Source organism: Cydia fagiglandana, chromosome 7, assembly GCF_963556715.1.
Source record: "Cydia fagiglandana chromosome 7, ilCydFagi1.1, whole genome shotgun sequence".
NCBI lineage: Eukaryota > Metazoa > Arthropoda > Insecta > Lepidoptera > Tortricidae > Cydia > Cydia fagiglandana.
Genome location: NC_085938.1, coordinates 56639 through 69524, shown reverse-complemented (window position 1 = coordinate 69524; position 12886 = coordinate 56639). Strand labels below are relative to the sequence as shown.

The 12886-nt window shown below is 42.8% G+C and overlaps 1 protein-coding gene across 1 annotated transcript in view; it reads left to right on the top strand.

The window, feature by feature from the left end:
* Positions 1 to 12886, top strand: part of LOC134665680 (glycogen debranching enzyme) — a 63490-nt gene that overhangs the window by 18470 nt on the left and 32134 nt on the right. The window contains exons 8-13 of the mRNA XM_063522627.1: positions 7225 to 7337; positions 7498 to 7600; positions 7899 to 8059; positions 9710 to 9778; positions 9967 to 10158; positions 10381 to 10501. Of these exons, the coding sequence (XP_063378697.1) occupies positions 7225 to 7337; positions 7498 to 7600; positions 7899 to 8059; positions 9710 to 9778; positions 9967 to 10158; positions 10381 to 10501 (759 nt within the window). The remainder of the gene's footprint in view (positions 1 to 7224; positions 7338 to 7497; positions 7601 to 7898; positions 8060 to 9709; positions 9779 to 9966; positions 10159 to 10380; positions 10502 to 12886) is intronic.

Below are 12886 nucleotides of genomic sequence, written 5' to 3'. Positions count from 1 at the left end.
CAGCGCGCGCAGGCCGTCCGCCGCCGCGCCGCCCGGGCGCCGCCGCCGCCGCCGCAGGCACGATGACCGCGCGTTCCCTCTCCGATGCGGAGCGACTTGTTACCACTTGTTAACAAAAACCACTGACGCACTTCCTACTTCGATCTCGAAAATGCGAGTTAACGGTAACGATTTTAGCAGCATGGAATGTGAAAATTAATTTAGCGAGAAAAAAGTGGGTAGAATCGAAAAGCACCGTTCGATGACTTCGATCGCGAGACCGCCAAAAGACTAATAGTGGCGATCTCTGCCATATCTCACTATTTAATCGACCGAGCTTTGGATCGGAAATGTTAAAGCACCATGCTGCAAAAATATACGCAAAAAATATTTGCGGACCATCGGTCAAGACGGTCGACGAAACAATGACATGGCGGTGGCGAGTGGCGGGAAGCGAGCAACGGTTCGCAGGAAGTGGAAGCGGAACTACGTCACGGCGTGGGGCGGAGCGACTACATAGACGCTAGCGGCATCATTGGTCAACGATCGCGTTACTCTCTCAATGAAGATATCCGATGTGGAGTACGGAACACATAATACAATGTTTTTAATTGCTACTTGTCGTTATTACAGTTTCTGGTTTGGACCATGCATGTTTGTCTGTCAAGTAGTCCTCGACTCTGTAATAAGCCTTCAACATCAATGACTTTTTTAAGTAATTCTTAACCCTTATCTTGGCACTGTAACACCCGTGATACATGGAACATAAAAAAATCTAGCAAGTTCACTTTACTACTTAACAAAATAATTCTGCTATAGACATGTCGATTTACCCTCCTATATTTTAGCAAAAAATAATACATACAAGTGTCATTGTAAATTAATTAGTAATTATCAACATGGCGCCGCGGAAACAACAGATCCTGTTTCGTGCTGTAAGTTTTGTACTTATTTCTTAGATTAGTATATATTTTTGCATAATCTACATTTTAATGCACTTACTATCTATTGGTGTATAAGGATTTACATAGTGGTCCAACTTAAAAACATTTAACACATAAAATATTTACATAAAACTGTTACGTATCATAGTTGATACATTACCAAGAACTCATAAAAGTACATGTGTATTATATTTAATACATTGCCAAGTTGTCGTCAAAATAGGTGTAGATAATTTATTTTAATTTTGTTTTTTTTTTATTTTTGGGGGATTGAAATACATGTGTTCAATACGTCATATTAGTTATCATACTAATTAGTTAGTGAACTTTGTTTTTTTTTAAGTAATGGATATTATTTAAACTGTATATTAGGACGCCGTAGCAGTGAACGCATATATTTAGTATGGAAACCGCCTTTAGGAACATTACCGTTCAAATTCTCGGGCCAAATTAGCACACATACACAATTACGCCTACATTCAAATAGGACGACGCGTTTACAGAGCCTGTAATCAAAGCTGGTAAACAAAATAAGAGTCATCTTTATTACTCTAATGGTACATAGCTAAGTGTAGATGAAATGCATATAATGTCAATAACTACCAATCAGCGACATTAATCCGCTAATAACCTTCTTGGTGTACGTACTGGCCGCTTAGAGTTCGCGGTTCATATTTGATTAGAATATGACTTGGACAGGGATAGGTTTATGCCATACAGTGAAGAACCAGTCAAATAATTCACGTATAATAATTTAATGCAGATTAAAAGATAACTAGTTAAAATGTAGTTATGACATGACAGACTAACTCAACATAAGTAAATATATATCATTGTTGTATAAATGTATTCCGCTATAATAAGTATTTTGTATATTTTATTATCTATCTGTATGGCAGTGCGAAGTCACGTTCAGGTATAGTCTGTCCGTTTTTCTAAGATCAAGTACGCCACAGTAAATGTATGGCGAACTTGATCTTAGAAATCGGACTGGCTATACAGTCTGCAAAATTTACATGGGTACAAGAATCGGGTCAAAAATATTTGAACAGGCGGAGTCAAAATAAATCCCCACTTTCAGTTCAGAATATTTTATATGTATACAGCCGGTCAAGCAAGTTTGTCAGTAGAAAAATGTGCAAAATGAAAATTTTGTATGGGATCACAGCCGTTCGCGCGGTGTACTTTCGTTTGGGCCAAATACTTTTCGCCAAATTTCACTTCCCAACAAACTTATCGCAATAGTTTCATTTCCCAAAGGAACCTTTAGCAAAGTGACACTTCGCATATAATTTATTTGGTCAAATAATCATTTGGCATGATTTTACTTTGTCAAATTGTATTAGGACAAAAACTTATTTAGCAAACGTTTTTTACTGTCTAATATTATATTCCAAAAAGATGGTGGATTCGGTTAGGTTTGAACTGCGATCCTCACAAAACGGAACCGCTATCAGAAAAGTGGGTTAGGTTAAGTTAGAATAGAACTGTGACCCTCACAGAATCGAAATGCTATTAGAAAAGTGGGTTAGGTTAGGTTAGAACTGCGGTCCTTACAGAAACGAAATACTATGTACTAGAAAAAGGTCATCAAAGTGGATTAATTAATTTAATAGAATAACGAGAAGTAAAGAATTTGCATGACATATTAAACTAAAATGTGGCTTAGATATTGGTGGTTATTTACTATTTTTGGGTTACAATGATTACTTTGGTGTTATTTGCTTTAATAGAATAGCAAGATGTAACAAATTTGGTTATCATTTTACATTAAAATGGAGTTTTAATTTTAGTGATCATTTACTACATATTTTTGGCAGTAAGAATGTTTTTTTTGACGTTACATTTTACTATGTATATGTAATGATCAGTTAAATACCAGACAAATAAAATTCTGCAGCCTCCTCTCTATTGGTATGTAAATTATATGCCATGCAATATTTTGGGACATGTAAGTTACGCTTAATGATACATTTGACTAAATAATATTTGGGAAAATGAAACTTGTCTAAGTAATTATTTGCTAAACAATAACTTGCCAAAAAAGACTATTGCTAACTGAAAATTTGCGATAAGTTGTTTTGCCAAACATTTTTTTGGGAAATGATAATTTGGGAAACATAGTTTGGGATGTGATACTTTGGGAAACGTTTTTGGGCCATTCGTTAGTAAACCATTGCATGGCATACAATTTACATAGGTACTAATAGAGAGGAGGCTGCGGAATTTGCTAAAGGTTTCTTTGGGAAATGAAACTATTGCGATAAGTTTGTTGGGAAGTGAAATTTGGCGAAATGTATTTGGCCCAAACGAAAGTACACCATTATAGATATCTTGCCAGGCATCCACTCAATTTCATGTCTCTCTAATTGGACGCTTTTTTCCATAGTTCTCTGCGAATAGCAGAAATGTGGGAATCTGAATGGAAAGTAATGTAAAATGGCAATACCAAATTTGATTATTAATTTGAAATAACTAGGTAGTTTTTTTATAGCTCCATCTCATGAAATAAAAAAGGAAAATACAAATCTGTAAGAAGGAATTTATTTATAATTATATATAAAATACCTAAACCAAACACAAGTTAATAAAATAGTCTACTTCATTTGGCATAACACCATCCCTATTATCCTCGCAATTTAAAAAGTCGTATGTTGTTATGAAAGTCGTATGCAGTTGTTACGTTTTAGCTTAGCACGGTAGTATTGAAAACAAATCGTCATGTTTTTTCCAAATTTTACTGAAGTTATCTGTTTACTACAAGTGAAAAGTGATTCCACTGTCCTTGGTATGAACTAAAATAACTTCTGCACCACTTCACGACACATGAATATATTTTTAATTACAAAAAACGTTGTTTTTATAAATCAATTTAGCCATTTGTCACTGACTGTCATTTCGGTCGCGTACTGAGATTGCCAATCGAGCAGTTTGTAAGTACCGCCTATCGCGGGGTAGTTTGCGTTGGGTCATAATTGAGCGGACAGAATACTTCCATGTATATCATTTCGCTGCGCCGTAGCCTTTTTGCTACGCCGTAGCCCGTAGCACGGAAAAATATATGAATGGCAAAAAATGCCCCGAAAGTAAAAAAAAAAACACTTCTTCACTTATAATTTATTTGTTTACTTTTCATATTTTACTCAACTTTTTGCTGACGACTTTTTTGAAACTTTACGGGATCAAATTTTCCGCCCATGTGATCAGGTGTTCGTAGATATAATTCATTCTTACAGTTGTAATAGTCATCTGATGCTTTAGATTGCATTTAATTAGCAATAAATGTTAATTTTTGTTGCATTACATGTTTTATTTGTATTAAAATTCACATTTTTCTTTTAAAAAGTAGGTAACTGGTTTCTCGAGGGATTGGCATGGTATCAAATATGATACATATGATTTTCCGAAATTGGAAAATCCTGAATTTTTTCCCATATTTTTTAATAGTCTAGTATGCACAAAAGGTGACGAAAAACTATAAAAAATTTTATATTTAAGATATTTTGAACCTTGCCAAGATAAGGGTTAAGAGCTGGAAAGGGTAATCTTAAAGCATCCTCAGGTAACTTGTTATAAAAATGAATGCATTGCCCAACAAATGACTTCTGTACTTTACGAACACGAAACTTTCTGATAGCTTTAAACTAGTAGAATCATACAAACAAACCAAACCAAAAGTATACCCAGCTAAGATACGCAAGCAGCCGCGATACCTTCATACTGGTACGCGCCTCCGCCGCCGCGCCCGGCGCGTTGGTCAACGACACCTTCTCGTAACTCATGAGGCCCTGGTACTTGTGTAGCGCTAAATTAAATTTTTAGGCAGTTGTTTTCTCGATTTTAGCCACCGTAGCCTATGAAGACTAACAAGCAACACTAAGTGGGTTTCACACCACCTATTCGAAAAAGAGCTTTTTCTTCCCTGCTAGGAGGGATCAAAGTGGCACTTTGCCTCCCAGCTAGGAGCCAGGAGGGATCAAAGTGACACTTTTCTGTTCAAGCACACTATTTTTACATTTTTTTGTTCATTATTTTTTTAGCTTAAATAATCTGTTTAAGCATCAGATTGTGTCAACACTAAGATTTTTTATTTTCCTCATAGTTGATGTGAAAAGCAGTATGTGTCACACGGTATTAAAATTATTTCGTCTTGGGCGTTAACACTTGAATCCCTCATTACGCTCAGGATTCTACTTTAGAATCCCTCACTACGTTCGGGATTCAATTGTAGAATCCATCGCTTCATTCAGGATTCAATGTACGCCCTTGACGGAAATATATCATTTTGATCCCTTGTAACACAATAGTACATTTCGATGCTAGTGCGGAAGGTATGTCATTACTTCACGAGTACCGAGATATCTGCGGCCTGCGGCTCGTGGCAAGACTCGGGTCGAGTGAAGAATGACATTTCCGCACGTGTATCGAACGACGTTTTTTAATACAGTTGCGAAAAAATAAGAAAAACATTGTTAATCGTACACTAAACAAAAGTGGTAACAGTGACAGCTCGGTTAGACGTCGTCTTTAAGTATATTATATCTATGGGCGTTTGACAGCTATTCCGTTCCATTCAGTCAACTTATTAAGAACGGAATTTTCAATATTGAATATTAAAAATTAAACGTGTTATAATGATGAAGAGGTAAGTAATTAAATATGAAATATGTAATATTTTTCGTATTCTTACATTAACGGTAGGGTTTTATGCTGATTACGACGTTTAAAGGAAACTAATATTAACACTCATCAATAAGTAGTCGTGAATTGGAACAAGTATAAATTTAAAAAAATTGGAAAAGTAAAAAGCACTAGTTCGAGATAACCAACTTTCCGCACGCTAAACAGCTACGTAAAGTAGCACTTTTTGAGCAACTGTATTAAAAACTACTATTTCGTAGTCTATGGATGTTGCTATTTTAAGGGTATCACATGCGCGTTTCTGACTTATGAACCAATTGTTTCTACTATACAACCTAAAATAAATAATTGATTTGAGCTATGGTTTTGTTTCGCCCTGTTGATCGCGGAGAGCTGTGATTGGTCAGTTTCATTATAGTTGACTAAACCGGACCTCAGAACCGCCTATTTTGGGTACTTTCACTCAATATTAACCCAAGGTGTTGAGCTATGGGGTACGTCAGCAGACTGTGACAGACCATTTAAACTACAGAAGCGGGCTCTTAGAATAATATCTGGTAAGGCCTACGATCACCCAGCTCAAGCATTATTTAAGGAGCATAAAATCCTCACTCTGCCTTGCATCTTCATCTTAATGGCCTGCCAGCATGTGAGGTCTAATTTGGACCAATACACAACGCGCGGTCAGTGTCATGGTAGAAATACCCGGGGTGCACACCTGCTACTTGTCCCGCACCGCAGACTCGCTAAAGCCCGAAAGTCACTCGCTGTCCTAGGTGTTAAGATCTATAATACCCTACCTACTGAAATAATTACCTCAGCGAGCGATATTATATTCCATAATAAACTTAAAAAAATGTTGGTTGACCTGTGTTGCTACAGTGTGAATGAATTTATTTTAAGGAAGTGTGAATGAGCCTGAAAGAATAATATTATATAAAAAAAACGGAGATATTAAATGAGTAAATATAAATAATAATTGTAGTTCATGATAATAAAAACTGTATTTATTTAATAAACTACAGAGACAAATCTAACATTGTAATTTATTAACTGACATGTAAAATTTGTAAAATTTTATCAATAAATGTATCTTATCTTATTTTATCTTATCTTAACTGTATCGTAATGAATATTATAGTTGAGTTGGGAGCCCACACATTAAAAATACCCAATTGAAGTTTAGTATAAGAAATCTTAATTCAAGAATTATAGTCGACGAGTAGAAAATTATTTACGATACAAGTGCGGAAAAGAGGAAATTCGAAACGAGTGGCGATAAATTTGGTGGTAGAAGGCGCACATCATGGACTGAAAATATAAGAGACTGGTTAAAAGTGAAGAGCATAGATGGACTAATTCGCATGACTGAACATAGAGAGACATATAGACATATGGTCGCCGACCTCCTGGACGGAGATGGCACTTGAAGAAGAAGAAGAAGAAGAAGAAGAAGAAGAAGAAGGCGATAAATTAAAACACGACCGAAGGGAGTGTTTTAAATCGACACGAGTTGCGAATTACCTATTCGCACGTGTATCGTACAACGTTTTACAGTATATATGGCCCTTTAAACTTTTGACATCGCACGAAAAGTGCTATTTTACGCACTAGTGCGGGAAAATAGGAACATATGTACTGTAAAATATAATTGTTGCAGGCCGTGCGACATTACTTGGAGACGTCGGCCGTGCCGGAGCTGCGCTTGCACGAGCTGTACACCTGCAACGTCGCCGAGCTGCTGCAGCAGTTCTACTGCCTCGCCAGGAACAAGTACGTTTACACTTTCTATATCCTAAACGCGCTCCTAACGTCCTATACTTATAACGATCGGAATTTTCGCGGCGAACCCAAAAACTACAGCTTTCCGTCTGGGTTTTGACGTTGTAATATTACTTGCCGTCGTTTAATTGATTGAATTGTTTGGTAACAGAGTGCCACCGGTGTCAGCGGGCGCAGCGGCGGAGCTGACTCTGGTCCCAGACCCGCTGTACCGTCGGCTCCACGCGACTGTAGACATGGACCGAGCGCTGCAGGTACCTACTTGCCTTACAATATATACCTACACGCGTTTGTTGCCAGTTAGTATTAGTATTTTTATGAATTCTTACAAAAGAAGATTAAAAGTCACCGTTCTAGCTGATAACGCGATCAACGCAACAGAAATTACCTCTTTTTATTCAGTTTTAGGACTAAGTGGCAAAGAGGACTGCATTATGATTAATTTTATTTTCTTGGTATGTTAATAAAGGATTAATTAAAGGGCAGATCTCATGTCGGTGAAATATGACTTCGGAGCTTTCAATAAACTACATATATATCCATGTTACGCAGTTGTACAACGTGTACCGCGCGGACTGCTACGACGAGGAGGCGCGCCTCAAGAAATGCTGCGAGGAGCTGCGCCGCAAGCTGGAGCAGCTCAACGCTGCAGCCAGAGAGGAGGTGGAGGGCCACCTGCGCGCCGCCGTCGACAACTGCCTCGCGGGCATGAGGTACCCGTCCAGTTAATGCTGCGAGGAGCTGCGCCGCAAGCTGGAGCAGCTCAACGCTGCAGCCAGAGAAGAGGTGGAGGGCCACCTGCGCGCCGCCGTCGACAACTGCCTCGCGGGCATGAGGTACCCGTCCAGTTAATGCTGCGAGGAGCTGCGCCGCAAGCTGGAGCAGCTCAACGCTGCAGCCAGAGAAGAGGTGGAGGGCCACCTGCGCGCCGCCGTCGACAACTGCCTCGCGGGCATGAGGTACCCGTCCAGTTAATGCTGCGAGGAGCTGCGCCGCAAGCTGGAGCAGCTCAACGCTGCAGCCAGAGAAGAGGTGGAGGGCCACCTGCGCGCCGCCGTCGACAACTGCCTCGCGGGCATGAGGTACCCGTCCAGTTAATGCTGCGAGGAGCTGCGCCGCAAGCTGGAGCAGCTCAATGCTGCAGCCAGAGAAGAGGTGGAGGGCCACCTGCGCGCCGCTGTCGACAACTGCCTCGCGGGCATGAGGTACCCGTCCAGTTAATGCTGCGAGGAGCTGCGCCGCAAGCTGGAGTAGCTCAACGCTGCAGCCAGAGAGGAGGTGGAGGGCCACCTGCGCGCCGCCGTCGACAACTGCCTCGCGGGCATGAGGTACCCGTCCAGTTAATGCTGCGAGGAGCTGCGCCGCAAGCTGGAGTAGCTCAACGCTGCAGCCAGAGAGGAGGTGGAGGGCCACCTGCGCGCCGCCGTCGTCAACTGCCACGCGGGCATGAGGTACCCGTCCAGTTAATGCTGCGAGGAGCTGCGCCGCAAGCTGGAGCAGCTCAACGCTGCAGCCAGAGAGGAGGTGGAGGGCCACCTGCGCGCCGCCGTCGACAACTGCCTCGCGGGCATGAGGTACCCGTCCAGTTAATGCTGCGAGGAGCTGCGCCGCAAGCTGGAGCAGCTCAACGCTGCAGCCAGAGAGGAGGTGGAGGGCCACCTGCGCGCCGCCGTCGACAACTGCCTCGCGGGCATGAGGTACCCGTCCAGTTAATGCTGCGAGGAGCTGCGCCGCAAGCTGGAGCAGCTCAACGCTGCAGCCAGAGAGGAGGTGGAGGGCCACCTGCGCGCCGCCGTCGACAACTGCCTCGTGGGCATGAGGTACCCGTCCAGTTAATGCTGCGAGGAGCTACGCCGCAAGCTGGAGCAGCTCAACGCTGCAGCCAGAGAGGAGGTGGAGGGCCACCTGCGCGCCGCCGTCGACAACTGCCTCGCGGGCATGAGGTACCCGTCCAGTTAATGCTGCGAGGAGCTGCGCCGCAAGCTGGAGCAGCTCAACGCTGCAGCCAGAGAGGAGGTGGAGGGCCACCTGCGCGCCGCCGTCGACAACTGCCTCGCGGGCATGAGGTACCCGTCCAGTTAATGCTGCGAGGAGCTGCGCCGCAAGCTGGAGCAGCTCAACGCTGCAGCCAGAGAGGAGGTGGAGGGCCATCTGCGCGCCGCCGTCGACAACTGCCTCGCGGGCATGAGGTACCCGTCCAGTTAACTAGGCGCCTCAACAACTGCTCCAACGAGTCGACATTCGAGTTACTTTTACTTCTGTTACAAAACAGTGTCTTATTGTTTACGTTACTTTCAATTATAACAAATATTTAATGAAAAAATGGGTATATTTTTTGCTATTATAAGTTTTGTCTTTTTTAGATACTTCCGCTTGCAGTCCGACGGGCCTAAAATAGAAGAGGTTAGCGAGAAGAATCCACTGGTGCCTAGGTGAGTGCTGTTTTTAATGGCGTTCCTAGTTTTTGAGGGCCGATTTAAAGATTTTTGAGATATCGAAAGCTCTCGAACTCTGTGATTACGTATCAAAAGGTGACGGTGAGGTGATGTATGAATTATGATAGTAATATGCCATATGTTTTGGTACATGATTGGTCGTACAATAGATAATGTTCCCGCAGATACTTCACGGCGGCGGGCGAGTGCGGGTCGGCGGCGGAGGCGGAGGCGCTCGTGTACGGCGACGGCGGCCGCTTCGTCATGGCGCATAACGGCTGGGTCATGGACGCCGACCCGCTCATGGACTTCGCCAACACTTCCAACGTCTACCTCCGGAGGGAGCTCATCGCCTGGGGCGACAGCGTCAAGCTCAGGTATAGAGGGCGCACAACGGCTGCCTTTCCACTTCTCAAACCAATTTTATTTTTGTTTAGTTCTAAAGGTCAAATGCTACCTGTTAATCCTACTTTATATTTTGAAAGATCACGTTTCCCTTGATTTAAAAGCAAATGTGACTCATACCAATCAGTCAAGCAGATCGTAAGTTTATTCTGGTACCTATTGCTACCTATCTTATATTATTGGTATATATTTAGGTACGGCGACAAGCCGGAGGACAGCCCGTGGCTGTGGGCGCACATGCGCGAGTACGTGGAGCTGACGGCCGAGCTGTTCGACGGCCTCCGGCTCGACAACTGCCACTCTACGCCGTTACACGTGAGTTGTAGACCTTATCGCGACGGCGTAGAGTCCACTTCACGGTGACACATGCCGAGGGGAGCTGACGGCCGAGCTGTTCGACGGGCTGCGGCTCGACAACTGCCACTCCACGCCGTTACACGTGAGTTGTAGACCTTATCGCGACGGCGTAGAGTCCACTTCACGGTGACACATGCCGAGGGGAGCTGACGGCCAAGCTGTTCGACGGACTCCGGCTTGACAACTGCCACTCCACGCCGTTACACGTGAGTTGTAGACCTTATCGCGACGGCGTAGAGTCCACTTCACGGTGACACATGCCGAGGGGAGCTGACGGCCAAGCTGTTCGACGGACTCCGGCTTGACAACTGCCACTCCACGCCGTTACACGTGAGTTGTAGACCTTATCGCGACGGCGTAGAGTCCACTTCACGGTGACACATGCCGAGGGAGCTGACGGCCGAGCTGTTCGACGGACTCCGGCTTGACAACTGCCACTCCACGCCGTTACACGTGAGTTGTAGACCTTATCGCGACGGCGTAGAGTCCACTTCACGGTGACACATGCCGAGGGGAGCTGACGGCCAAGCTGTTCGACGGACTCCGGCTTGACAACTGCCACTCCACGCCGTTACACGTGAGTTGTAGACCTTATCGCGACGGCGTAGAGTCCACTTCACGGTGACACATGCCGAGGGAGTTGACGGCCGAGCAGTTCGACGGACTCCGGCTTGACAACTGCCACTCCACGCCGTTACACGTGAGTTGTAGACCTTATCGCGACGGCTTAGAGTCCACTTCACGGTGACACATGCCGAGGGGAGCTGACGGCCGAGCTGTTCGACGGCCTCCGGCTTGACAACTGTCATCGAACGAGCGAGCGAAGCGAAGTTCTTACATTCAACTTGGAACACACGGCTGGCTAGGGGCGCATTTCGGTGTTTTAAGCCGAACTATCAGCTCATAGTTTGATGGACAATAAAGTAACATTGTAAATTTATTCTAAGTAAGTGGTGGATTTATTGCCCCCACACCTGCATACTTACCTTAACCTGCACATTAAACCATAATGCAATACTAACATCGGAATTTGTCAACTTTGCATCCGCACCTCCTGATTTGATCGGTAACGTCACAATCTTACAATCGAATAAACCTCTTTTCTTGTGACATTCATATACATAGAAATCGTTTGTGACCTTTAAACAAATATCAGTATCACTGCAATATCTTACTTATCGATGTAGTATTTTATGCAACCGTTGTTTAAGAGAGGTCAAAAAAGGCGAATGGCGTGAGTAACAATTTGAGGCGCAGCTAGCTAGCTTCTTTAGCTGGTTTGTTTGTGAACGACATCTTGCACTTTGTGACTATGCGCTGAAACTTGGCACAGTTGATTCTTAGCTGGCCTTGCGCAGAAACACACCGGGAGACATCGAGAGCCACGTCTCATTTAGTGGGGGGAGGGGGGAAGCTCGACGAAGCCGCGCTTCACTTGGAGCAACATTTCTCTAAAACTATACCTATTAGGGCATGTGATATTTCATTTTCGGATAAACTAAGGATGAGGAATCTAGTTTTGGAACAAAAACAATGCACTTTCTAACAAAAAAAAAGCATAAAGTAGAAAAGACTATAAAACATATTTTTGATTTTTTCATAATTACCATTTTTTTTAATATAGTTGTAAAGCTACACTTATTACATTACGTTTAAGAAAATATATAGGGTACATCGCCAATTACTAGCCACCCCCCAATTACTGGCCACTTAATTTGATTTCTATTTATAGGTGAACAAAGTTCATTTTAGTATATAAGGTACGAAAATCCAATTATTAGCCAGTTTTCAATTACTGGCCACCTATTCCAAAAATGAATTCTATTTACAGATAAATAAAACTCATTTTCAGTATAAGGAAAATGGCCAGTAACTGAAATTTATCCACAACCCACTCGTTCAATAACTGGCCGCCTCTTACAAAAATGAGTTCTATTCACCTATACACAGAATTCATTTTAGTATAGGTGGCCAGTAATTGAAAACTGGCTAATAATTGGCGATGTACCCTAGTTTATGATACAAAACTGTTGATAAATGGGGGATAAAAAATAATATTAAGAGTGGGTCAGAGTGATCTCAATACAAAATATTATGAATGTGGGAAAGTTACTTATAATTTGTTCTACAATCGTTTATTTTTTTTAGTTTTTAAAATAAATGATACTAGGAATAGCAAAGAAAAAACAGTCACGAGTATATGTCGATAATAGTTTAGTTTTTCGGGGAAAAGGAAAAGTGGCCAGTATGGAAAGCTCTCAACAGACTTAGGACGGGAGTTGGTCGGTCAAAAGATAATCTTCTGAGATGGGGAGTTGGGCGACAAGGTGATACATCCTGCGA